The sequence below is a fragment of the Primulina huaijiensis genome, chromosome 10 (assembly GCF_012295235.1).
Source record: "Primulina huaijiensis isolate GDHJ02 chromosome 10, ASM1229523v2, whole genome shotgun sequence".
Lineage (NCBI taxonomy): Eukaryota > Viridiplantae > Streptophyta > Magnoliopsida > Lamiales > Gesneriaceae > Primulina > Primulina huaijiensis.
The window spans coordinates 14,366,001-14,389,348 of NC_133315.1; the positions used below are offsets into that span (position 1 = coordinate 14,366,001).

The 23,348-nt window shown below is 35.9% G+C and overlaps 3 protein-coding genes and 1 long non-coding RNA gene across 7 annotated transcripts; 1 reads left to right on the forward strand and 3 right to left on the reverse strand.

Moving 5' to 3' along the window:
• Window positions 1–929: 929 nt before the first annotated feature.
• Window positions 930–10,033, reverse strand: LOC140985731 (serine/threonine-protein kinase Aurora-3). Of its 3 annotated transcripts, none has more exons than XM_073453629.1 (6): window positions 9,759–10,029; window positions 9,430–9,672; window positions 8,682–8,777; window positions 8,133–8,347; window positions 7,968–8,040; window positions 930–1,303 (listed from the first exon to the last, which is right to left on the reverse strand). In XM_073453629.1, the coding sequence occupies exons 1-6, from the start codon at window positions 9,894–9,896 to the stop codon at window positions 1,202–1,204; spliced, it is 867 nt and encodes a 288-aa protein (XP_073309730.1). In that variant the 5' UTR covers window positions 9,897–10,029; the 3' UTR covers window positions 930–1,201. The 3 variants fall into 3 exon arrangements, with proteins under 3 accessions (XP_073309730.1, XP_073309731.1, XP_073309729.1); XM_073453630.1 differs by lacking the exon at window positions 930–1,303 and adding an exon at window positions 7,504–7,864 and having other exon boundaries at window positions 9,430–9,648; window positions 9,759–10,033; XM_073453628.1 differs by lacking the exon at window positions 930–1,303 and adding an exon at window positions 7,504–7,864.
• A 1,932-nt stretch (window positions 10,034–11,965) lies between these two features.
• Window positions 11,966–12,307, reverse strand: LOC140985510 (uncharacterized). Its single transcript, XR_012176783.1, has 2 exons — window positions 12,277–12,307; window positions 11,966–12,188 (listed from the first exon to the last, which is right to left on the reverse strand). It is a non-coding gene; the product is annotated as an uncharacterized lncRNA (long non-coding RNA).
• A 136-nt stretch (window positions 12,308–12,443) lies between these two features.
• LOC140986052 (phospholipase D gamma 1-like) lies at window positions 12,444–19,211 on the forward strand. Its single transcript, XM_073454005.1, has 10 exons — window positions 12,444–14,727; window positions 14,903–15,019; window positions 16,066–16,260; window positions 16,835–17,083; window positions 17,179–17,247; window positions 17,337–17,484; window positions 17,558–17,706; window positions 17,791–17,961; window positions 18,377–18,574; window positions 18,712–19,211. The coding sequence occupies exons 1-10, from the start codon at window positions 12,970–12,972 to the stop codon at window positions 19,003–19,005; spliced, it is 3,348 nt and encodes a 1,115-aa protein (XP_073310106.1). The 5' UTR covers window positions 12,444–12,969; the 3' UTR covers window positions 19,006–19,211.
• Window positions 19,212–19,517: 306 nt separating this feature from the next.
• LOC140986746 (uncharacterized) lies at window positions 19,518–23,094 on the reverse strand. 2 transcript variants are annotated; one of them, XM_073455087.1, is made up of 3 exons: window positions 22,944–23,094; window positions 20,733–21,421; window positions 19,518–20,629 (listed from the first exon to the last, which is right to left on the reverse strand). In XM_073455087.1, exons 2-3 carry the CDS (start codon window positions 21,340–21,342, stop codon window positions 19,755–19,757), a joined length of 1,485 nt encoding a protein of 494 aa, XP_073311188.1. In that variant the 5' UTR covers window positions 21,343–21,421; window positions 22,944–23,094; the 3' UTR covers window positions 19,518–19,754. The 2 variants fall into 2 exon arrangements, with proteins under 2 accessions (XP_073311188.1, XP_073311189.1); XM_073455088.1 differs by having other exon boundaries at window positions 20,733–21,556; window positions 22,944–23,088.
• Between the last annotated feature and the right edge of the window lie 254 nt (window positions 23,095–23,348).

The following is a 23,348-nucleotide window of genomic DNA, read 5'->3' on the forward strand; positions in this document are numbered from 1 at the left end:
TTAGATACCTTCATAGTACAACATACATGGGATTATTTTATTCGTCAAAATCAAATTCATCTTTAGTAGGATATGCAAATGCAGGCTTTCACACCCTTACTCTATACTTGACATGATTACCATAATCAAAATAGNGTACAAATAATCCAAAAATAAATCACATCATTACCTTCATCATCACACACAAATTTCAATATTCAACACCTAATTTTACCTAATTTTCAACATTCAAATATTCAATATTAAAATATTAAATTTCAACAGATATTATAATTCAGATTTGTTAAAATATTCTATTTTTTTTCATGTTCATATACCATTAATATTCTATACTCGTGAAACTTTCTTTTTAATTTTTTTAGTTCATTAGGATGCAAAAGAAATTGGACGTCTTTTAAAAAAGATTTGATTACAAATTTTAATTGTTTTGAAAAAAAATTAATGTGAGACGGTCTCATGGGTCAATTTTGTCAGACATATATCTTATTTGGGTCACTCGTGAAAAATTATTATTTTTTATGCCAAAAAGTAATATAATAATTTATAAACTATTGGAATTTGTCATGTAGATACCAACCAAGAAAAAAAAAAGACTAAGTAACAAGGATGAAAAATGTAGTTTATTATGTTCAACAAAATAGGAGGTTGATCAGCAAGCGACAATGACAATGTATAATTTTGAATATTTTGGGATTGTGATTTTTAGACTACTGTAGTTTTTAGAACATAATTTTTTTTTAATGTATTTAGACTTAAAATTTTATTATATTTATAGGCTATTTTAAAACAAATCGGTAAGCATACTTATCTTTAGCTTAATTTCTGGAGAGTGGATACTCAATGGAACATACAAGGTCTAAAAATATGAAGCTTACACTTGAGATAACATATTCAAATAAAATAATCAATACTGCATGATTATATGATACGAGATAAATGAAAATAGGCAATATGTGGATTACACAATACTGTCAAAATTAATCTACAATAGCAATGCAGTGTAGCTACATATTGATCACATGAAATGAGATTTAATGTACCTCCACAAACCATCTTCACATCTACTACACAAACACGACGCTGCAAAGTTGGTATGAAAGAAATGTCGCATTTTCTTGCGAAGTTCTTACCTTTCGACATAGGATTCCACGAGTTAGATTCCTAAAGTCAGGACCTTAAAGATGGAAAAGGACGTTCTGTGTTAGTTTGGGCAGATGCCCATGGGGTTAGCAGTCTTAACTATCCAAGGGTGTTCCATGATCTTTTGAAGAGAGAGCCGTTTTGATGAGTCCTTTACAAGAAGCTGCACAAGTTTTTAAGCCCAGTCAAAGTGACAATCAGGATGGAGAAAATATTTATATTGTCATTGTTGTTGGAATATCAAAGAAATATATATAAATTTTAGGTAACATCGCATGGAATATCACAAGTATATCGACAATTGAATAAGATAGACATCGATATTTGTAGTGATTCGCCCAAGCACGGGCTACGTCTGCTCTAAAACTATCAAGGAGATTACTTCTTTATTGATAACAAAGAAGATAAGAGAATTGATAATATAAAGCATTTCACTCAACACACTGTGATTTTAACACTAACTTTTTTCCACCAATCATATTTGTTCCAAAGATAAGCATTCTTTAAGAAAATCTCACACCTTCTATTTTAGTTCTACACTTGTCATCGTAGAGGATAAAATTTCGTGTTTTGGTGTGATTTGAGAATGAATAATCAATGGGTATTTATATGTGAGGTTTGGAGAAAAAAACAAAAAAATTATACACCATTGCTAACATAATCAAACCTACCAATTTTTTAATAACACAACACATGTTTATTTTTTAAAAAATGATGTGTTCTAAATTTAAATTTGGCTTGATTACTTAGCAATTCTCCCATCAAATATATTTTGTGAATTCGATCAGAGTTGCACTCTACAGTATTCCAACTTCTCGCATGCCTCAATTGCTGCAATGAACACCGCTTCAGTGGTTGACAATGTTACAAACTTTTGTAACTCCGTATATTTCTCCTGCGACAACCAGGTATTTTTGGCATACCTATCTCGATGGATTTTCATGCCAATAATTCTTTTTGCTGGCCCAAACTCCAGAATAAAAAATGTCTTGCTTTATTTGCTTCTTTAGGCCTTTGATTTTAGAAGCATCTTTGCTAACAATAAACATGTCATCTACGTAGAGCAGAAGCATCATCAAATCATCATCAAAGGTTTTTCTAACAAACACACGATAGTCTATAGTGATTTTCTTGAATCTTTGTTGAGTTATTATAGATTCAAACTAATTGTACTCCTGTCTCGTTGTTTGCTTGAGACCGTACAGACTCTTCTTTAGTCTGCACACGAGGTCCTCTTTCCGCTCCTCTGCAAAACTCTCTAGTTACTCCATGTAGATTTTTTCTTCCAAATCCCCGTGAATGAATGCAGTCTTGTCATCCATTTGTTCAACCTCCAGATCAAGCTCAGCTGCTAACCCTAGCACATTTTCATGCAAGCATTGCATTTCATCTTGCACGACCTTCATCCATTTATTCATGTGTTCACCGGTAATAGCTTCTTGGAAGCTCTCCGGTTATCCCCATCAAGTTAGCATGATATATTGTTGAGGTAATCATTTAGAACCTGTCCAAATCAAAAATTCTCTTTTCCTGCAGTCTCCAAGAATTCATTATCCTGAAATACGGCTCACGACTTCTTATAGGCTTTTGATATTTGACTGTAATTGATCCTCATCATAGCCAATAAATATGCACTTCCTTGTTTTGGCATCCAACTTATGTCTTTCATCATTTGATATATAAACATAAAACACACTCAAATATCCGCAAATGATTATAGGAAACTTCGTTGTCTTGCCATACTTGCTCTGGGACATCATAACGGAGAGGAACACAAGATGACCGATTCAATATATATATGGCAGCAACCACGACCTCACCTCAAAATTCTTTAAACAACTTTGCACGTGGGAGCATGCTTTCGATTCTTTCTGCTAAAGTTCTATTCATCATCTCAGCTAATCCATTGATTTGTGTTTTTGGTGGTGTCATTTGGTGTCTGAATACATTTGTTTTACATATCTCTTCAAAGAATCCAATTATCTGTTCGAATACATTTTAGTTTTATACATATTTGATGTTCAACCAAGTTTAGAAAATTGTTAAATATTTCTGTTACTTGGTCGTTGGTTTTGAATGTCCACACCGAAATTTTTCGAGATCATCGATTAAAGTTATACCTCGCTCCTCCAAACAATAATTGCATTGGCCCACAAGATCTGAGTGCACCGGATCTAGAATTTTATCGGCTCTTCTAGGATGTGAACTCTTTGATGATATCATGTTTTGTTTTTGGGCTAAGCATTTAGTGCATTGTTTTGTATAAACCTGCTTTATATCGGGTAGAACTTGCAAGGCGTGTAAGATTCTTTTCACTTAATAACTGTTGCACGAAACCTTGAATCTCGTTCAGATCATCTGCCACCAGAGTTCCATCTTTATACCAAACATGAACTAGCTTGCTCAAATAGAACAATTTGTTGTTACCACTTTTGGAGGTATATAGTGTTTCCAACTTTGTCCAAAGTGTCAAATGTGATTATTATACACGTTGTCATCAACAAATAGTTGGATGTACTCACAAACTTGCTTGTGCTCAAAGTTCCATTCGACATCTGATTTATCATCTGGTTTAGACNAGCGTCAATTTGACGGTTTATAAAAATTTTGGCATGATGTCCCTACATTTTTGTCTAAACCACAAACTCAAGCAATGCCATATATACAACAACATCAATTATATTTTCAAGCACAACCATGCACCATATTGTTATACATATAGTCATAAACATTGCGAAACTTGTTCAAACCCTAACATAAAATCCATTGTAATACATATGCGGAAGCTATATTCTCATATACAAGTATACTTCGTATCATCATAAACATCGTAAAACTTGTTCAAACCCTGACATGTTTTAGTACAGTACATATGCGGAAGCTATACGATAATAAGTCCCGGTTCTTGTCGAGGTGAGGCACGTCACAAGCATCCATTGGCGAACCGGCCTCCTATTTCTCTTCACTACCTGATCCTGTAATACATGAGCTACGTGAGTTTATAAAACTCAATAAGTTGGCACTTGTACGTATCAATATGCGTCAAAAGAACATACATATCAAGTCGTGACAACAATGAATCTTTAAACCATGTAATATCATAGCATATATTCATGTTCATTTTTTTACTTGAGCCTCATTAGTTGACCTGTACTACCGTGCTTGCTTTATTATATAGCTACTACTGTGTTGGACGTTAGGGAGCAACCTTTGGCAACCCCACGCCCCATGAACATATATTGGCCAATAGGTTTGGTGGACTTAAAACCACCCATGATGTCAACAAGCTCTATATCATGTAAAAATCAATCCTTTTCTTTTCATGTTCATGTTCATGTTCATAACATAGCACCCATCATCAATATTCATGGGTTTCTTATATATTTAATACATAACAATGGAATATGGTGCTATATTTTCATCAATAAGATACTAACAATGTACATATAGCAATAATCAATGGAAAGTATTTGAAATCATAATATTACTCATGTATTACTTCAAGAACATGCCAACTTACAGTCCAAGCGTAAGAACACTGGTTTGAGACGATGTTTCTTGTTCCTATACTGTCAAACATATCAATAATTCAATTATTATGTCTATTCTAGGTGAAGTTTGCTCCTCTACATTTATAATAACCAAAAGAGATGAAAACCTACCCCCTTATGAAGTTCTTGTGATGGAGAACTGAGTTCTTACCTCAAAGTGATGAAAGGAATGAAGAAGAGAGCTTTGGAGGAAGATTTCTAAGTTTTCTCTCGAGTTCTTGCTGCTAAGGAAAGGAAAGAACTGATAAAGATGTCCAGAATTTCGAAGTTTATCTTTTCTTATACACAGCGACGCTCGGGCGATAATATATTACCGCTCGGGCGCCAAACATTCTGTCCAAAAGATGAAAAGTTCGTGCACAGGAGCTCGGGCGGTCATTTTCTACCGCTCGAGCGCCACCTGTTCTGCCTCTGTGCACTACTTCATCAAAGATCGCTCCAAAAACGTATTTTCCATTCATAATCTGAAAAAGTGGTAAACATGAAAGTTGTAGCACTATGTATTGGCTTGAATCTCCAACTAGTTTCATGTCATTTAGAGGTTGGAGTAAAAACTTGTGCTCAATCTATCAAAATGTGTTATTGTAGGAATGACGATACACATGACACACTTCAGGGCACTTTTGGCTTGTCTTTCACAATGATTTGGACAAAACCCAAAACACAGAAGTTGTAGCATTATATCTTACTTTCTAATGGTTATGGCCTCATACAATTTGGATCAATATTCAAATCATTATGCTAAAACCCGTAAGAACTACCATATTTTCATCTCATTTCACGCAGTCCCATACCAATTTTCATTACACTACTTTATCTACACATCTTACGATCATTATTTAGACACGTATTGATTCTCAATACACCATAGACAATATAAAAATCATGTTCAATATCAATATTGATACCTCAATAATCACTTGAAATCTAATGAGCTAATACCTACATACTAAACGACATAAACGCATTCATATCATTTGTACGAGTAACCGGGCATTACACAGGAAATCTTTCAGATGCACACAAAGTTAAATCTCAAACAGGTTATGTGTTTTCACGAGGAGACACTGATATATCATGGAATCAACGAAACAAGGTTTAACTGCAACATCTTCAAATCATTCTGAAATAATTGCATACATGAAGCAAGTCGAGAATGTATATGGTTGAAATCCATGGCGCAACGTAATCAAGAATCATGTGGACTACCGACAACTAAAGATTGTCCGACTACTATATTCAAAGATAATGATGCTTATATTGTACAACTGAAAGGATGATATATTAAAGGGGATAGAGCAAAACATATTTCGTCAAAGTTCTTCTACACACATGAACTCCAAGGTAAAGGTGATATTGATGTCCAACAAATTCGCTCTAGCGATAATGTAGCTGATTTATTCACAAAAACATTGTCAATATTGATATTCAAGAAATTAGTGCATAAGATAGAGATGCACAATTAAAAGATTTTCAGTGATTAAAATTAGAGTAAGAATTTATTGTTGTACTCTTTTTCTTTCATTCAGATCTTTTCCACTGAGTTTTACTGGTAATGTTTTAATGAGGCAATATTGGATTCTCTATCAATTATCTAAGAAAGAGTGTTGTATATATATAATATTTAGATAATTTATTTGACTATGCTCTTCATTTTGTATATTGAAAGGGTTGTTGCGCATAAATTTACAGGAAATAGATTTAAAATTGATATGTCAGAATTTGGTGTTGTGCTCGGTGTTGTCAACACCCACACACAACACGGCAGCGGAAATTAATTATTTAACATACAAATTTAACTTTTAATAAATAAACACTTGGGTTAAATTATGCACAAGTACTAATACTTGTACGATGCTTTATGGTGAAAAATTCACTAGAAACTATGTAAATCGTTTACACCAGAATCAAAACTAGTGAGTATAACAAATCAAACTTACTTGACACTCCAAGGAATTAAGATGCATCAAAAATAAATCAAATCTTAAAACTAGATGCATAAAATTAAAACGTATTGCTTAAACCAAACGGAACCACTCTTATATCAACACTCTGTGTCAGTGTTGTTCTTCGAGTGTTGGCAACACCAATCAGCAACACAGTCACGTGGTAGACAGGACACGCAAGCTCCTTATGCAAACATTCACTACTGAACCAACTTCTGCAAAGCTCATGTAGCCGTCAATATATTTTCTCTCCTTGTCACCCACGCCTTTCAATATTTGTCCCCTATATATATAGTACTTGACCTAAATTTTCAACCCACCTATAGACAAGAAAACTAGAGTTTAATAAGAATAAAACTCAAATTTAAAGCTAATACATTATATCTTATAGATAAGTTCTCAAATTAATTAAATAATTCCTAACTATAGGATTCACTATATCTAGGGAAACAAATCTATCAAATAAATATAGGAATGCAAAATCGAAATAAAATCTTGATTGATTTAGGAATAAAATATTCCTTTCATATATCCCCTTATCCTATAAATAAAGGTGTTTAGTTGAAATAAGATACAACTTAATTCTCGCTTCTTCTACTATTAAATTTATAACAAAGAGAATATGATTTATTTATTTTTTAAAGAGGCATAACTCATAAGATAACCATTCAAAAGCGTTCAGGGATTACAACAGATTGGTACGCATGATTATCTTTCGCTTAATTTCTGGAGTAGATATTCAATTGAACATAGGTCTAAACAAATGAAAATTACATTTGATATCACATATTATAATAAAATTATAATCATTATTACTTTTTGGCTAAATATTGTCATCTTTTACTTACAATATGATGATACGAGATAAATGAAACTGGGCATTTGCGGCTTACACAATACTGTCAAAATTAATCTACAATAGCATACAGTGTGGCTACAAATACATCACATGACATTAATTCTACCTCCTACAAACCATCTTTGCATCTACTACACAAACACGATGCTGCAAAGTTGGCATGAAAAGAATGTCGCATTTTCTTGCGAAGTTCATACCTTCAACCTAGGATTCTTCGTGTTGATTCTTAAAGTCCGGATTTTAAAGATAGAAAAGGGTGTTCTGTGTTAGTTCGGGCAGATGCCCATGGGGTCGGCAGTCGTAACTATCCAAGGGTGTTCCATAATCTTTTTAAGAGAGAGCCGTTTTGAGGAGTCCTTTACGAGAAGCTGCACAAGTTTAAGCCCAGTCAAAGCAGTCAGGATTGAGAAAATCTTACCATTGTCATTGTCTCTTCATGAAAGTGACAGTAAATCAATGCCATTAATTTACCTGGCTAATGAGATTTTTGGCTTCTGCAGACACTTCAGGTGTCAAAGGAAAGCTAAGGTCAACTTTCATTATCCTATATAGGTCCAAAAAAATCATTATAAGCTTCCGATCCAATGGCAGATTTGTGAAACAAATAGGAAAATAAAAAAAGAGCTTATTTCATACCTTCGAAATGTGTCTGACTGACTTTCAGCCTCGAATGGAGGCACACCATATAAAAATTCATAGCAAAGAACACCTAATGTCCAATTATCCACTGAATAGTCATGGGCCTTGTTCTCCACCATTTCTGGTGCTAAATAGTCTAGAGTTCCACACATGGTGTGTCTTTTGCTTCTGGATTGTACAGACCAACCAAAGTCTGCAATCTTGAGCCGACCCTATGAGTGATGCATAAAGTTAACAAATATTGGAAGATTCCAAAATTTCTTTCATTTCGTGGCGAAGATAAAGGGGGGGAATTCGGAAATTACTTCATGGTCCCGCAAGTTCACTTCTTTATTTTTCCTTACAACTGATATGCACTAGCTTCCTGTTCATAACTTTGATATTCATGACATGCAATCTGATTCTGGTCAATAAACTATGTAGTTTAAATTGTTACAATTGCACCCATTTTAGCATTTATTTGTGCACCACGTTTAGTCCAACTAAGTGGTGGTACTTGTTCTGGGAAATAAAGCTCAAAGATCACTAGTTGACAAAGGGTATTACCTCATGATCGAGCAACAAATTTTCCGGTTTGATATCCCTGTGAATCACATGCTTTTCGTGACAGTACGCCAAAGCTTGTGTGAGACTTGCTATGTACTAATTTTCAAATAAATCATCAAGTCTCAGAACGCAATTTTAGTGTTAAAAAACACATGTAGTAGATAGTAAATAGCACGTTACCAGAAATTAAAGAGCTACTTATGAACCCAAGTTCAGAAATGCTTGGTAAACAATAGCTGTATCCAAATTTATTATGTACCATGCTATTCATAAGTCATAACATATGTTGTTCGTTTTAAGAGAGATCTTAATGATCAACCACAAGATAAAAAGACATGGGTAAAATCTAGATTCGTCGTAAATGGAAAACAAATTATACACAACACATAAATGCATAAACCACATTTACTTATGCCATTCAAACCTTTAAAAAAAACAAATGGTATTTAAGAGAGGGTTTCCGCGTATAGTAATATCCTCCCAAGATTTCTAAGGACTTCAAATTCCCAGTTTTTAAATAAATTTTTGAATAAATTACTCCATAACATTAGAAATCTACAGCTCCTTCTCACTTCAAATGCAAAATAAGTTTTAGATGCTTCAAGAACCATATCATTTATTTGAACTATCAAATTTGAAAATCACCCCGTTCTATATCACATTCCTGGTGGATCAAAATGCTAAATTTTCTCCATTAAAATTATGGAAGCGCACGCACAAACATAAAATGAGAAGGGATTATGATTACAGTGGCCGCTTGTCTCTCGGCAAGGAGGTTTGATTTCCGTAGTTCTTTGTACAGCTCACCCCCATGAGCATACTCCAGGATCAAGAAAATCCGTTCGTCATCATGGAACCATCCGTAGAGTCTCAGGACGTTCGGGTGGCGGAGGCTTATTTGGATCTCCATTTCTCTTCTCAGCTGATGGAACAATCTGTACTTCTCGATTTGTACCTTAAATATAACCTTCAACGCCACTATATACTTACTCTAACACCCGAAAGAGCAAAAAATGAATCCCAAAAGATACAAACCTCGAATTAGTTAATCAATAAACTACGAATGAGATCACCTACCTTGATTTCACGAGCAAGGTAAACTCGGCCGAATTTGCCTTTGCCCAGGGGTTTCCCAATTTCAAAATCGTCGATTGACCATTGCTTTTTGGGAGTTTTGAGGGGTAGTTTGGCGGGTTTCGGGGGATGAGCAGCCATTTGCGACGAGCAGTCGGGAAATTGAGGAATTTAGGGCAATGTTGCGATTCAGAACCTGGATTGTGAACGGGGGAAATAGGGGATTTTGAATTAGCTACTCGCGATGTAGAAAATAGACCGTTATGCAACCGGGTTGGCTAAAAATGGTTCAGGTTGGCGGAAGATTTGGCAAATAGGTCTCATGTGGCATATTTCATATTTGCCCTTAATTATTTAAATAATAATACACAACTTATCAATATTCTCATAAACTTTTTATCGCATGCGATTTTTTTAAGAAAATGATATCTTCAAGTATTTTTTTTTTATCTTTCTCATGATTCCAGGTTTTCTTTCTTCTCACTCAATTGCTTCTAATGTTGCAAGTATTATAGAATTCCATGGATATAGATATGTATATGTATGTATTGATACTGATTTTATCATGCCATAATTATAGGTTCAATTTGATCTGAAATAATGTTCGATTTAATTAGTTCATTGATCCCTCCAATCCAACGTTTATATTTCATAACCCTCAAACTCAATCTTCTGGTCTCAATATTCATTTTCCTCCACTGATTTTTAAGTTGATTTTTCCTTCTTTTCAATCAAGATCTCTTCCCTTCCAAATTTCATGTTGGTAAAAGGAAAAACATCAGTGATGGCTGCTTACAAGATTTGGGTACGTTCATTTTGTTAACAATATTCAACCCTTCATAAGTAAACAGATCAGCAAATCGACCGTAGTGGTATTCAGAGAAGTAGAGATGGCCATGCAGAAAACATCACATGTTCCTTGCATAATCGATTCCAAACAACATCATGATGATATTCTCCTGCTAATGTAACATTTCCTAAAACTTGCAACAATACACAGGGTGCACGAATATCAGAACCAGGATCTTGCCGCAGAAAAGTAAAAACAGTTGAAAGAATCTCAACACTGTTTAGTTCAATAAATAACTTCTGGTTTTTACCTGCACACAAGTTTCTGAGTAGCTGTAGGGGTAATAAAATAAGGTGTTGGCAAGAAGGAACCAATAGGGGTTGACACAGTTCGGTTTCGGTTTCAGGTTAAAATCCCCGTAGTAATTCGGGGGCGGGTATGGGGATGAACCCGTCCCGAAAATAATAATAATATTTTACAAATGAGAAAAAAAATAACCAAAATCCCTAACCTAACCACTCAATTCTCATTTCTCAATTCTCAATTCTCAATTCTCAATTCTCATCCACACCTCCACGCCCAGGGTCCAACATTCCAACCCTTCATGACTTCTCCTTCCGGTTTCTGGAGATTTCTCACTTTCAAAGAACGTTGGACTTCTCCTCCGATTTCTGGCGATTTTTCACTTTCAAAGAAAGTTGGACCTCAACCCAACGTAAACCAGATTCGATTATTGTCATTTGTATATCGATTTGAGCGATTATTGTTCGAACTAAGTTGTTATTGTGCGTTTGCAGCCATTTTCGTCGAGAAGACAATCTCAGTTTTCAACCCAGCCCAACCATTGTGTGTTGTTTTCCGTCAAGAGGATTTCAACTCACGCTGTTCTTGTTATTGTTCGAAACCCGTGTGCTCTCAGGTGTCAACCCCCATGAGTCGTGACCTCTGTTAAGTGCTTCTCTCCTTCTTTAATAAGCTTTGATTGAATCATTTCATTAAACCACCAGGTGAATTTTTGTTAATTGTTCTTCTTGTGAATTTCCAGCCTATTTTGCACACTTCCTGAGTTCCGCTGAAGCGAACAAAATTAAAAAAAAAAAAATTGGCAAAGAAGAGTTTGTAATCGAGTTAATAAAAGATTGGAAATCAAGCAATCAAAATCTTCTAACAAATGTATATGGTGTTCGTGTCGAAGCAAATTGCAAAATTTAGCCTGAAATTTTGCTTGATTTGTTAGTTTACTGTCCGATGACAATTTCTTTGGTAACGGGTCTCCCCCATTAAGATTACTTTACCGTGAGTTGTGATAAGAAATGATGATCGAATTAATGACAGAAATGATGATCCAATCATCCTATATCTGGAAGCATAAACGAACATTATTACGCAATCCATAAACCATAACAAACAGAATCAAAGCTGTTTGTAAGACAGAACCCAATTGCATAAATTAACACCCTAATTCAATATCCCTAAAGTCTGTAGCAAAAAAAAAAACAAACAAAATCATCATTATTTAGCAACTTCTTGTACCACATTAGACGGATTCTGCAGAGGCGATCCACCGTCAACATTTTGCTGCTTCTTAATCATTGACTTTCTTTCTAGATCTTTCCATTTGTTAATCCCCACGGTGCACAGAACTTCAAAACGAAAAACACAATAGAACTTTTCGATTAACATAAAACTGAAGCAGAACAATGAATTAGCCAGAGATTATTGTCCGCGTACCTCCGGCTCCGACGAAGTAGAGCAGTCGANTATAAAATTTTGGTAAATCTCAAATGTCATACATAAATGCTACACGACAAGCATGACATTGTCCATTGCCAATTAGATGTCCTGCGTGGAAGTTAATAGGCCAAGACCATAAGTGGGGGTAACCGCCTAAAACCGGCAATGTAGGCATCCTCGAAGCATCCGACGGTCAAGATGTAACCTGGAACAGCAGGTGAGAAGTTTCTTAATATTTCTAATTACCGAGGAACACGTTTACGTGTGGCAATTTCACCTGGCTCGTTTCACATCATTTGTTTGATTAAATCTCCAATACGGGTTCTAGAATCTCGGAATTTTTGTCAAGATTTTCAGGGATTCTGTGAAGGTACTTAATACCATTCTGTATCGATCAAATTCCAGTTATTTATTGAATTGTTGGAAGATATTGGCTAGAGCCCATTTGATCGCTTTGCCTGTCATTCGATTATTATCTGTGTGAGGGGAGGAGCTTTGAGTTTAACAAGAACCCATTAGATTTATTCGCCTGTTAGCAATTATACATATGTTGATTCAGTTAAGGAAATATCCTTCTTGGGTGGCATTTTGTTGATAAATTTGCAGTGTTTTGAGTTTTATGTTGTGAAATTGCAATCTTGATGCGTTTAACAAAGATTACGAAGTTGTGAACCATTTTTTTGGGTGTAAATGGATAGCAATAACAATTATCCTCCAAATCCGTACTCATATAATCCAGCTTATGGCTATGCTCATGTTCCGACTTCGCCGAATCCATACCCACCTCCGAATTTGGCTTCGCACCTAGCCCACCCCCCACCTGTTTCTAGTCCAGACCCTTATGCACAATATTCCCATTATCCAACCTCTTACAGCAGTTTTCATACCGGGGCCGTGAATTCGCCATATCCAGGTCCTCCGCCAGCTCCAGCACCTGGCCCTGCTCCTATTCCTCACCAGTGGGTAGACTATAATTCCCATCCTTATCAGTATCCTCCTCCTTCCGCTCCCCCACAGCCTCCCCTTTATACTTTTGGTAGTTTCTCGCATGGTTCTTTCCATTACCCTCATCATGAACCATCAGGGTCAGGGAGATTGCATCCCACAGATGTTCAATTCAATGATCCTCCAAGTGCAAGCAGTGAGTACTCCTCTCACCACCATTATTCACATAGTTCATCATCTGTGGCTGGTTCAGTGATGAATTATGTTCCTCCTGATGGTAGTACCACAAACAACTCTCCGCTTTATCCGACTGTTGATGGTCTGGTGGGAAATATGAATTTGTCTGACCATTATAATAAGCCATCTGCGCCTGCTTCTCTTCCAGCCACTGCATCTTCTTCAGTGGCTTGTCCCCCTCCAAAGTACCACTCTGGACCCATGTCAACGACTAATAATATGGATGACACAGGAACCATATACGGGTATCCAAATTCTTCGGCTTCGAGTTGGGAACTGACTTCAACCCATGTGGAGTCCCCTTCTATTCCTGCATCTCCTCACACGCCTACTCATACCAATATGCCATGTAACACAAGTATGCAGCTTGTGCAAGTTTCATCTCCTAAAGCTTCTTTAAAGGTTTTGCTCTTACATGGGAATTTGGATATGTGGGTTTACGAAGCTAAAAACCTCCCAAACATGGATATGTTCCACAAAACAATTGGGGATATGTTTAACAAGTTACCTGGAAACCTGACTAACAAAATTGAAGGGCAAATAAGCCATCAGATTACAAGTGATCCCTACGTCTCCATAATGATAGCAGATGCCACAATTGGAAGGACTTTTGTGATAAGCAATAGTGAAAATCCGGTTTGGAATCAAAATTTTATTGTTCCAGTAGCTCATTACGCTGCTGAAGTGCATTTTGTTGTGAAAGACAATGATATTGTGGGATCACAGCACATAGGAACAGTTTCAATCCCATTGGAGCATATATATGGAGGAGGGAAAATCCAGGGACTTTTCCCAATCCTTAATGCCAATGGAAAGCCTTGCAAGTCTGGTGCTTTTCTGCGCTTGTCGATTCAATATTATCCAATAGAGCAACTGAGCATTTACCATAATGGGATTGGAGCTGGCCCAGACTATTCGGGAGTCCCTGGTACATATTTTCCTCTTAGGAGAGGCGGAACAGTTACTCTCTATCAAGATGCTCATGTAACTGATGAATGCCTCCCAAATCTGAAGCTTGACAATGGGATGCAATACGTACATGGGAAATGCTGGCTTGATATCTTTGACGCAATACGGCATGCTCAGCGTTTGATTTATATTACTGGATGGTCAGTGTGGCATAAAGTCAAACTTGTCAGGGATGATAGTGCTATGTCTAATTGTTCTCTGGGAGATCTTCTGAAATTAAAGTCTCAGGAAGGGGTGAGAGTGCTTCTTCTTGTCTGGGATGACCCTACATCTAGAAGCATTCTGGGTTACAAAACGGTTAGTACTTGTGTTGCACCAAACATTTGTGTCATCACCCTGCAAATAATAAACCCTGTATCATCTAAGAATGTGATCTGACTTTTGTCCACAATCTCGATAATTAATCTCCTACATGTATCTTTGCAAATGAGTTATTTCATTTTTGTAATCATTCTCATGTCAACCTTTTCAGGATGGAGTCATGCAAACTCATGATGAAGAAACTCGTCGTTTCTTTAAACATTCTTCTGTGCAAGTGCTGCTTTGTCCTCGAGTAGCTGGAAAGCGTCATAGTTGGATGAAGCAGAGGGTATGCTTTAGATGTACTGTCCATTTTTTTCCCAAATAAGTCTGTTTTTAGGCTATCGATATTGAGTCATGGCAGAAGGCGTAACAAAATTTTGCTTCTATTTTTGTGTGAGCGTATTTCAGACTAATCAACTGCCTGGTACTTGATCAGTTTGAATGGGTTCCCTCGTATTGTTTCAGGGACTTATTTTTTTGTTAGCATGTATATGATCTTTTTAGCGGTAATGGATATACTTTTACATGGTTCCCCTTCTGCTCAAGGATGACAAGTTCCATATGCTCTTAAATGAGGTCCGTGATAGCAATTTGGTATTTTATTCTACAGGTCACACACTTGTTATTTGCTAATGTACGAGGATGAATATTAGCTGAACTGAAAATTTTTCTTTTTTGGAGCTGAAAATAATGTCTTGTGGGAATACATGAAAACAAAGACTTATAATTGCCTTTGCACTTGTATTTATAAGATACATAAACCCCAAGAAGAATTTTGGAAAGCTTTCAATCAAGGGAATAAAGGAATAAAGACTTGGTCAATACATAATTAATACAACAGTGAAATTTAATCTTCCAAATATTTTAAATTATCTAATAAATATTAATCGACATTTCTTAAATTTTGACTAAATTAATGGATACAGTGGCTTTCGGGAAAATGATTTCTAAATAATAGAGGTAATACACAAAATTTTATCTTTTTCATTCACATTTTGTACTTTGCTATATGTCTATGGCAGAAGCTCTTTAATTTACCCCATGACGCACACTTATCTGTATACTTTTACATTCAAAGTATGTATTTTAGCTCTAATTTATTGCATGGTGTGTGATTTATGCTGGAAACATTACTATATATCTAAGCATAAGCTAGCTTTATAGTTACTTTATTAAGAAACTCAAATGGCATGTGCCCATTTCAAATTCAAGTGAAAGGTTTCTTTTCCACCCACTGCTCGGTATTTTGATCTTGTAAAATTAGCCACCTCAAATTTCTAGACATGATGGTATTTGGACTTTGGTGATGAATATCTTAGAATTGTATGGCAGGAAGTTGGAGTCATCTATACACACCATCAGAAAACTGTGATAGTGGATGTCGATGCTGGAAATAATAGAAGAAGGATAATTGCCTTTTTGGGAGGATTGGATTTGTGCGATGGGCGATATGATACTCCTCATCATCCTTTATTTAGAACGCTAGGAACTACACATGCAGAGGACTATCATAACCCAACTTATGCTGTAATTTATTATCCTTTTCTCATACCATTATTTTGTGAAAATATTCAAGTTTTTTGTTTGAGATACGACATAATGTGCTACCTTTTTTAAAGCGATATTAGGAGATGAGAATATTTATGCACTTGATGTATAACCTAACTAGAGTGTCTCAATCTATTCTCGTTATGTTATCATCTTCCTCTTCTTTACATGAGCTTGGATGATATAGAAACTAGGGAGATGAGCGTTAGGTGGGTTCAAAAATAAAGAAAGCTTTCTCGAGCTTAATTTAGACTTCATTTCTTTCGGGCTTGTTAGTGCAGTGTTATATGTCGCATATTCTCATTTTAGATCGAGGGGAGCTACTTAATGACTTGAAGAGAGGCAAATTCTAATAGAATAGAAAATTCCAAATGAATTGGAAGAATTTATTAATTTGTTTATTTTTTGAGGGGTGGCTTTTCTGTAGTCTACTAGGTAGGTCCGCTTTTGACGTGGTGAAACTGTGAGTTGAAATAATTTAAATTTTTGAGTGTCACCTAGTTAAGATGATTGCCGTTGGACTATATTTTGACTTGAATCAGTATTTGAACAGGGTAACGTTACAGGTTGTCCACGAGAACCATGGCATGATTTGCATTGTAAAATTAATGGACCTGCAGCATATGATGTTCTGGCCAATTTTGAGGAACGGTGGATGAAAGCTTCGAAGCCCCATGGAATAAAAAAATTGAAGATGTCCTGCGATGATGCCTTGCTTCGAATAGAAAGGATTCCTGACATTTTGGGGATGTCTGAAGCTCCTTGTTTAACTGACGATCATCCCGAAGGTTGGCATGTGCAGGTAAACTAGTATAAATGGACCTTAGGGATTCCAAAATCATGTCAAATTGACATGTATGTGAACTGATTTGTGCTTTTTTTTTTTGCCGTTTTAAGGTGTTCCGTTCTATTGATTCGAATTCTGTCAGTGGATTCCCTAAGGACCCTAAAGAAGCTACATTGAGGGTGAGCAGAAAAAGGGATTCTTTTATACCAATTTTAGTGTGTGCATCAAAGTTTTTCATTTTGAATAAATCTTGTTTTCTTTGGTATAGAACTTGGTATGTGGGAAGAATGTTCTTATAGACATGAGCATACATACTGCATATGTAAAGGCGATTCGAGCTGCCCAACATTTCATTTATATTGAAAATCAATACTTCATTGGGTCTTCATACAACTGGAGTTCGTACAAGGACGTTGGTGAGGAAATGTCCATTTGGATTTGATTTGGTTCTTTGGCTATGAAAATTAAAAGTGTCTTGCTTCAATACAGGTGCTAACAATTTGATTCCGATGGAAATCGCCCTAAAAATTGCTGAAAAAATTAGAGCCCATGAGAGATTTGCCGCTTATATTGTCGTCCCAATGTGGCCAGAGGGTAATCCAACTGGAGCTGCGACTCAAAGAATTTTATTCTGGCAGGTTTACACTTAGTCCTCTGATTCTGCTTATAAGTTGTTTTAGGGTGTGTGAATCTGTGACCCTTGTTCCAAATTATTGTTTCAGCATAAAACAATGCAAATGATGTATGAAACTATCTGCAAAGCTCTGGTGGAGGTCGGGCTCGAGGATGCATACTCACCACAAGATTATTTAAATTTCTACTGTCTTGGAAACCGTGAGGCTCTAAATCCAGATGACCAATTTGAGAGTCCCGCCGCTGCAAACACACCACATGTATTTTATTCTCCACCCTCAATATGTTATAAGCTTTGTTTGAATTTATTGATATGTTGAGTAGCCACAATTACATCTGTCGTCATATGTGGCTACTTATGTGGACACAACCATAAAAACTTGGTATTTAGGTTGATATATAGTTTAATAGATTTTATTTGCGCTCCTACTGTTTTTTATAAAACGTGAAATGTTCTATTCTACAGATATATTGAATCTAATCCCAAGACATTGTGCACCTGTGTATGGTATAAAAGATTTGAGCCATAACCTTAATATTTGCTACAATTTTTACTGAAATATTAAATACCCGATCCAGCAAATATGTTGTATCTGATAGCAGGACACTGTGCATCTCTGCATTTAATATCTGAATATTTTAACGCTCAAAGTTCTCTATCCTCTTTTGTTTCAGGGACTGAGCCGGAAAAGCAGAAGATTCATGATTTATGTTCATTCTAAAGGTATGATCGTGGACGACGAGTATGTTATTCTGGGATCTGCAAATATTAATCAGCGATCAATGGAGGGTACTAGAGATACAGAGATTGCAATGGGAGCTTATCAACCTCACTACACATGGGCAAGAAAATTATCGAGTCCACATGGACAGGTAACCGTTGGAAGAATTTCAAATACCGCTGTTAAAACATACATTAATCTTATCAAGCTACATTTTATGCCTTATATGACGTTGCATGAAGAAACAGAAACTGATACTTTATTATCCATGCTCAAATTTTTTTCTAGATATATGGATATCGAATGTCTCTGTGGGCAGAGCATCTTGGAGTTTTGGAGGACTGCTTCACCCAACCAGAGTCTTTGGAATGTGTTCGACGTGTTAGATCAATGGGTGAGGCTAACTGGAAGCAATTTGCATCGAGCGACGTATCCGAGCTGAGGGGACACCTTCTGAAGTATCCGGTGGACGTTGATGAGAAAGGTAAAGTAAGGTCCCTTCCTGGATGTGAAACTTTCCCTGATGTGGGAGGAAATATTGTGGGATCATTCCTTGCCATTCAGGAAAATTTGACAATCTGAATTTGTATATATTTTGTATTGAGTGGGATTTTTTTTCATTATTTTTAGTTGTATGAAGTATTAGGTGATGAGTTGTTTTAGCTTTTGATGTGTATTCACAGTCCAGATTTGTAACATATTAATGGTTATATTTGTAGATTAGATCATTCGATATCTGTGAATTTCATGTTAATAACTTTACATAAAATTCCTTTGTTTTACAGTTTGATAGATATATTATACATTCTGTTAAGTGCAAAATCAATATATTTGATCTGCGAGTCCAGGAATTGTTCAAGTAGCAGATTGTTCATGTCCACTTGGAGAGATCAAGCCATTTTTCCATCATCCATTTGGGAGTTTTGGATTGAATTTTCTTACGCTTCACCAGAAGATAAAAGGACCTCATTTTTGCAAATGGTCGGCAGATAAAAAAAATGACGAAAAATTAAGCATCAAACTAGTACTTTTTACAAAAAAAAAATTTTCAAATTTGTCCGAGGAATCAAGTGATATAACGAAAACGCTTGAAAAAAATAAAAAAAAAATTTCATCAAAATACCATTTTAAAAAGGAAAGTACTTGATAAATATCAAATTTGGACGCCAAAACATGGAAACTCGATTTGATTAAAGTTGAACTAACTTTTCAGATTGATGAAAGCTCAACATACGAGCTCCTATATCCCTGACAATTCATGTCCCCTCGTGCCAGTTGTAAACTTATAATGCTAATGTACCGTTATATTCATCATAATCCGTCTCGAACAATCACAAGTTGACAAGCTTTGCACGTCGAGTTGTTGGATCGACTTCTACTCGTAGCCCCATATCCTCTACTTCAGGAACATTCACGGATCCTTGAAGCTCATAATTAGCAACTACTTCCTGGTTCTCTGCATTACCTTCCAATATATTTCTGATCGACCAGATTCCCCACTCCCTCAAGAACGGATTATCTGCATCAGTCACACTCTGCTGTAACAACAGCAGAATCCCATCGAGCTCTCGAATTTTATCCTGAACACGGCGTCTCCTGTATGCACAATTTCCGATAATCGACACAACATCTCTTCGGAAACCTTTGTAAGGGCAATATCTGATTGAGTTTGACGTTGCCTCAGCTTTGGCCTTGTTCTGCGTCATGGCTTTTTGAATCATAGCTGGAGGCTCTAGGTCCCGAAGCAAGATCATAAGTAAATCGACAAGTCCAGATGACACTAGCATATCCACTACATCTACTTTCTTCTCTTTTTTAGAAACTTTGGGATCACCAGAAGCACAAATATCTCTCAGAATAGTTAGGGAGTATCCAATAACATCAATATCAGTACCACCTGTTGGGAGACTTGACGTTCCCCTTGTGGAAAAATCAACAACCCCGATAGCTTTTCTCAGTATTTCAAAAATGCAAAGAGCCAAGTCAGCGGAAACAGCAATCTCCACTACTCGTTCATTTAATATTTCTGAAATAGTACTTAGCAAATATGCTTGCTCAGCTCCAAAATGAATTACCGAGGACAAATTTTTGTCACAGCTCTCAGATGCATCTGTTGAAAATAACTTCGAGAAAATTGATGAAAAACGAGGTTCTTCAACGCAAATTCTTGAGAGAAGGAATTTCAGTGAATAATCTGTGAAACCAACTGCAAAGACGAATTGGAGGCATTAATTCGTTTTATGACAGTGTTCCTACGTCACTAGAAAACAAACAAACATGTAAAATTTAAAAACAAACATCATGTTTACCTGCTGTACCAGTTCTTATAATTTCTATCACGATATTCAACCCTTCAACAGTACAGAGGTCAGCAAATCGACCGTTGTCATGTTCAGAGCATGTATAGATGACCATGCACAAAGGATCACATGTTCCCCTGCTCCGAAGTCTAGCCATCTCTTCAAATTCGAGGGGAAAGAATCGATTCCAAACAACATCCTGATGATATTCTCCAGCTAATGTAACATTTCCTATAATTTGCAACAATACACGGGGTGCACGCATATCAGAACCAGGAGCTTGCCGCAGAAAAGTAACAACAGTTGAAAGAATCTCAACGCCGTTTAGTTCAATAAATAAGTTCTGATTTTTAATTTCTCCAGCACACAAGTTTCTGAGTAGCTGTAGGGATAACAAAATAAGGTGTTGGCAAGAAGGGATCAATAGGGCTTGACATAGTTGGAGAACTGGCAAGATGATACATTTGGAAGCAAGGTCCAACCTGCCATCACAGGTTTTGGCAATGTCAATGAGACGCTCCAGCGCTTCGTTTAAAGTAGTAGCATCAGATGCAACTAACAACGGCTGAAGTATATTGTCTGGCACAGGAAGGTCTAGCGACACGGTGCCATCCATCATATGCAGTTGAATAGGAAAATGACAAAAGAATCAATACCAGGCTCTCTGACTTAATTTTTAGTAATCAACAAATAGTATCCTGTAAACACATTGTCTATCAATGTCAATAAACAAGTAGTACAGGACCATTGCACCGTCAAATAGCCAAAAACGCATCAATGCACAACATTGTGGTTATTTTCTCTAGTTATCCACATCAAACTGATCCTTAATCCTGGATATAATACACAAACTATTTCATAATAATAAGAACGTATAAAGCAATTTAACTGACACAAATATGTGATTTAAGTATAGAAGAGATAGAATGAATTGCACAATGCAACATATGTTACGATAATTACTATTCATGACACGGCCAAAAGGCATTACATAATAGCAGTGATAACATTTCAAATCCTAAAGATGAACTACTAAAGCTGCTACGTGGCAGTGGAAAGGATAGGTCAGCATAAGATACACATACTCCCTGGAGTCTCTGAAACTTGATCTTAAAAACTTGCAGCACGTGAATTTAAGGCCATGTTAGAAATAAACACATTTATAGAAAACATATGTAACAGATACAGAGGTAAGTTCGCATTCTTTGATTGTATCTTTTTACATATTAATGAATTTATTTTCTATCCAAAAAAATTAAATATGTGTGTGCGTGTATAAAATATTTGATTCCCTTATCAACTCGTACTCGTTAGCATGACATAAACATGAAAATCGCCACGTCTCCAATATGTTATTTTACTTGGTGCTATATTTTCTACTGCCCCAGCATTGACTCTCGTCCTGTGATTTATCTTACGGCTAACAAGTTGAATGCATGACATTAACTAAAGGCCAGATTGTCTTTAAAAAAGCTCTTTTCAGTATAATAGCTTCTCCATTTACATGCCCTGCAATTTTCATGATAAATGGCTATAGATCGACTCAAATTGTGCAAGTTGAAAAATTAAGACCCACCTGCTAACCTCGTATTCCAAAACGGTCCTATGAAGGGTTAAGTCGATGCTACCAATGTGGGCACTGCCCACATCCATTAATATTTTGTCACGTGCCAATGATTTTTTATTTTTAAATTTGATAAAACTCTCAACCATGGTTTTGTTGGATGTTTCTTCTATCTCAACCATGGTTGAGATAATTTCAAAATTTTCACGTCTTCTCTCTTGGAATCTATTGTTACTCTTTCTCTACATTTTCGCGAATTCTCTCTTGGCGTTCATGGTTGAGAGGTTTGTCAAATTTAAAAATAAAAAATCATTGACATGTGACAAAATATTAATGGCTGTGGGTAGTGCCCACATTGGTAGCATCGACTTAACCCCTATGAAGATCGAAGCTTTAACAACAGGAAATGAAATTAAAATTGAATAAATAACCAAAAACAAAAACAGAAATATCCAACATTTAGAATGAGAGTCAGGGAATAAGGCATAAAAACACGACAAGGAAATAAATTTTCGGAATTCGAAACACATGATAGAATCATTAAAAGTTTGAATCGAAGTAGTGAAATTGATTATAGTATTTTGAAGTTAAGTCATCACCATTAAAGTATCGATACCGCATAAACAACAACAAACGAAATACGAAAATACTCATACCTAAATAATATATTCAACAAACCCTATCCTCTGGTTTATGAGAGATGAGAAACGGCCGGCGCAGGTGGAGGTGAAAGTGGTGGGAGGACGGAGGAGATATAGGATAAACCCATAAATTTGGGCTCGGTCATTTTTAATATGTGAAATTTGTATAAATGAGACCTTCAATCAATTGTGTGTGAGAGGATTTACCATATAACAAGACTCATAAATTTTTTTATGATAAAATTTGTTTCTACACTGTCTCATAAAAAATTTACTCAAAATTATATTATTATTATTTTATGGGTATATGAATTAATTTGATATGTATGATATTTTTAAGTTTATATTCAGAATAAAAACTAATATTTTTAACTTAAAAGTAATATTTTTCATTAATTTGTCTTAAATTGTTTAATCTAA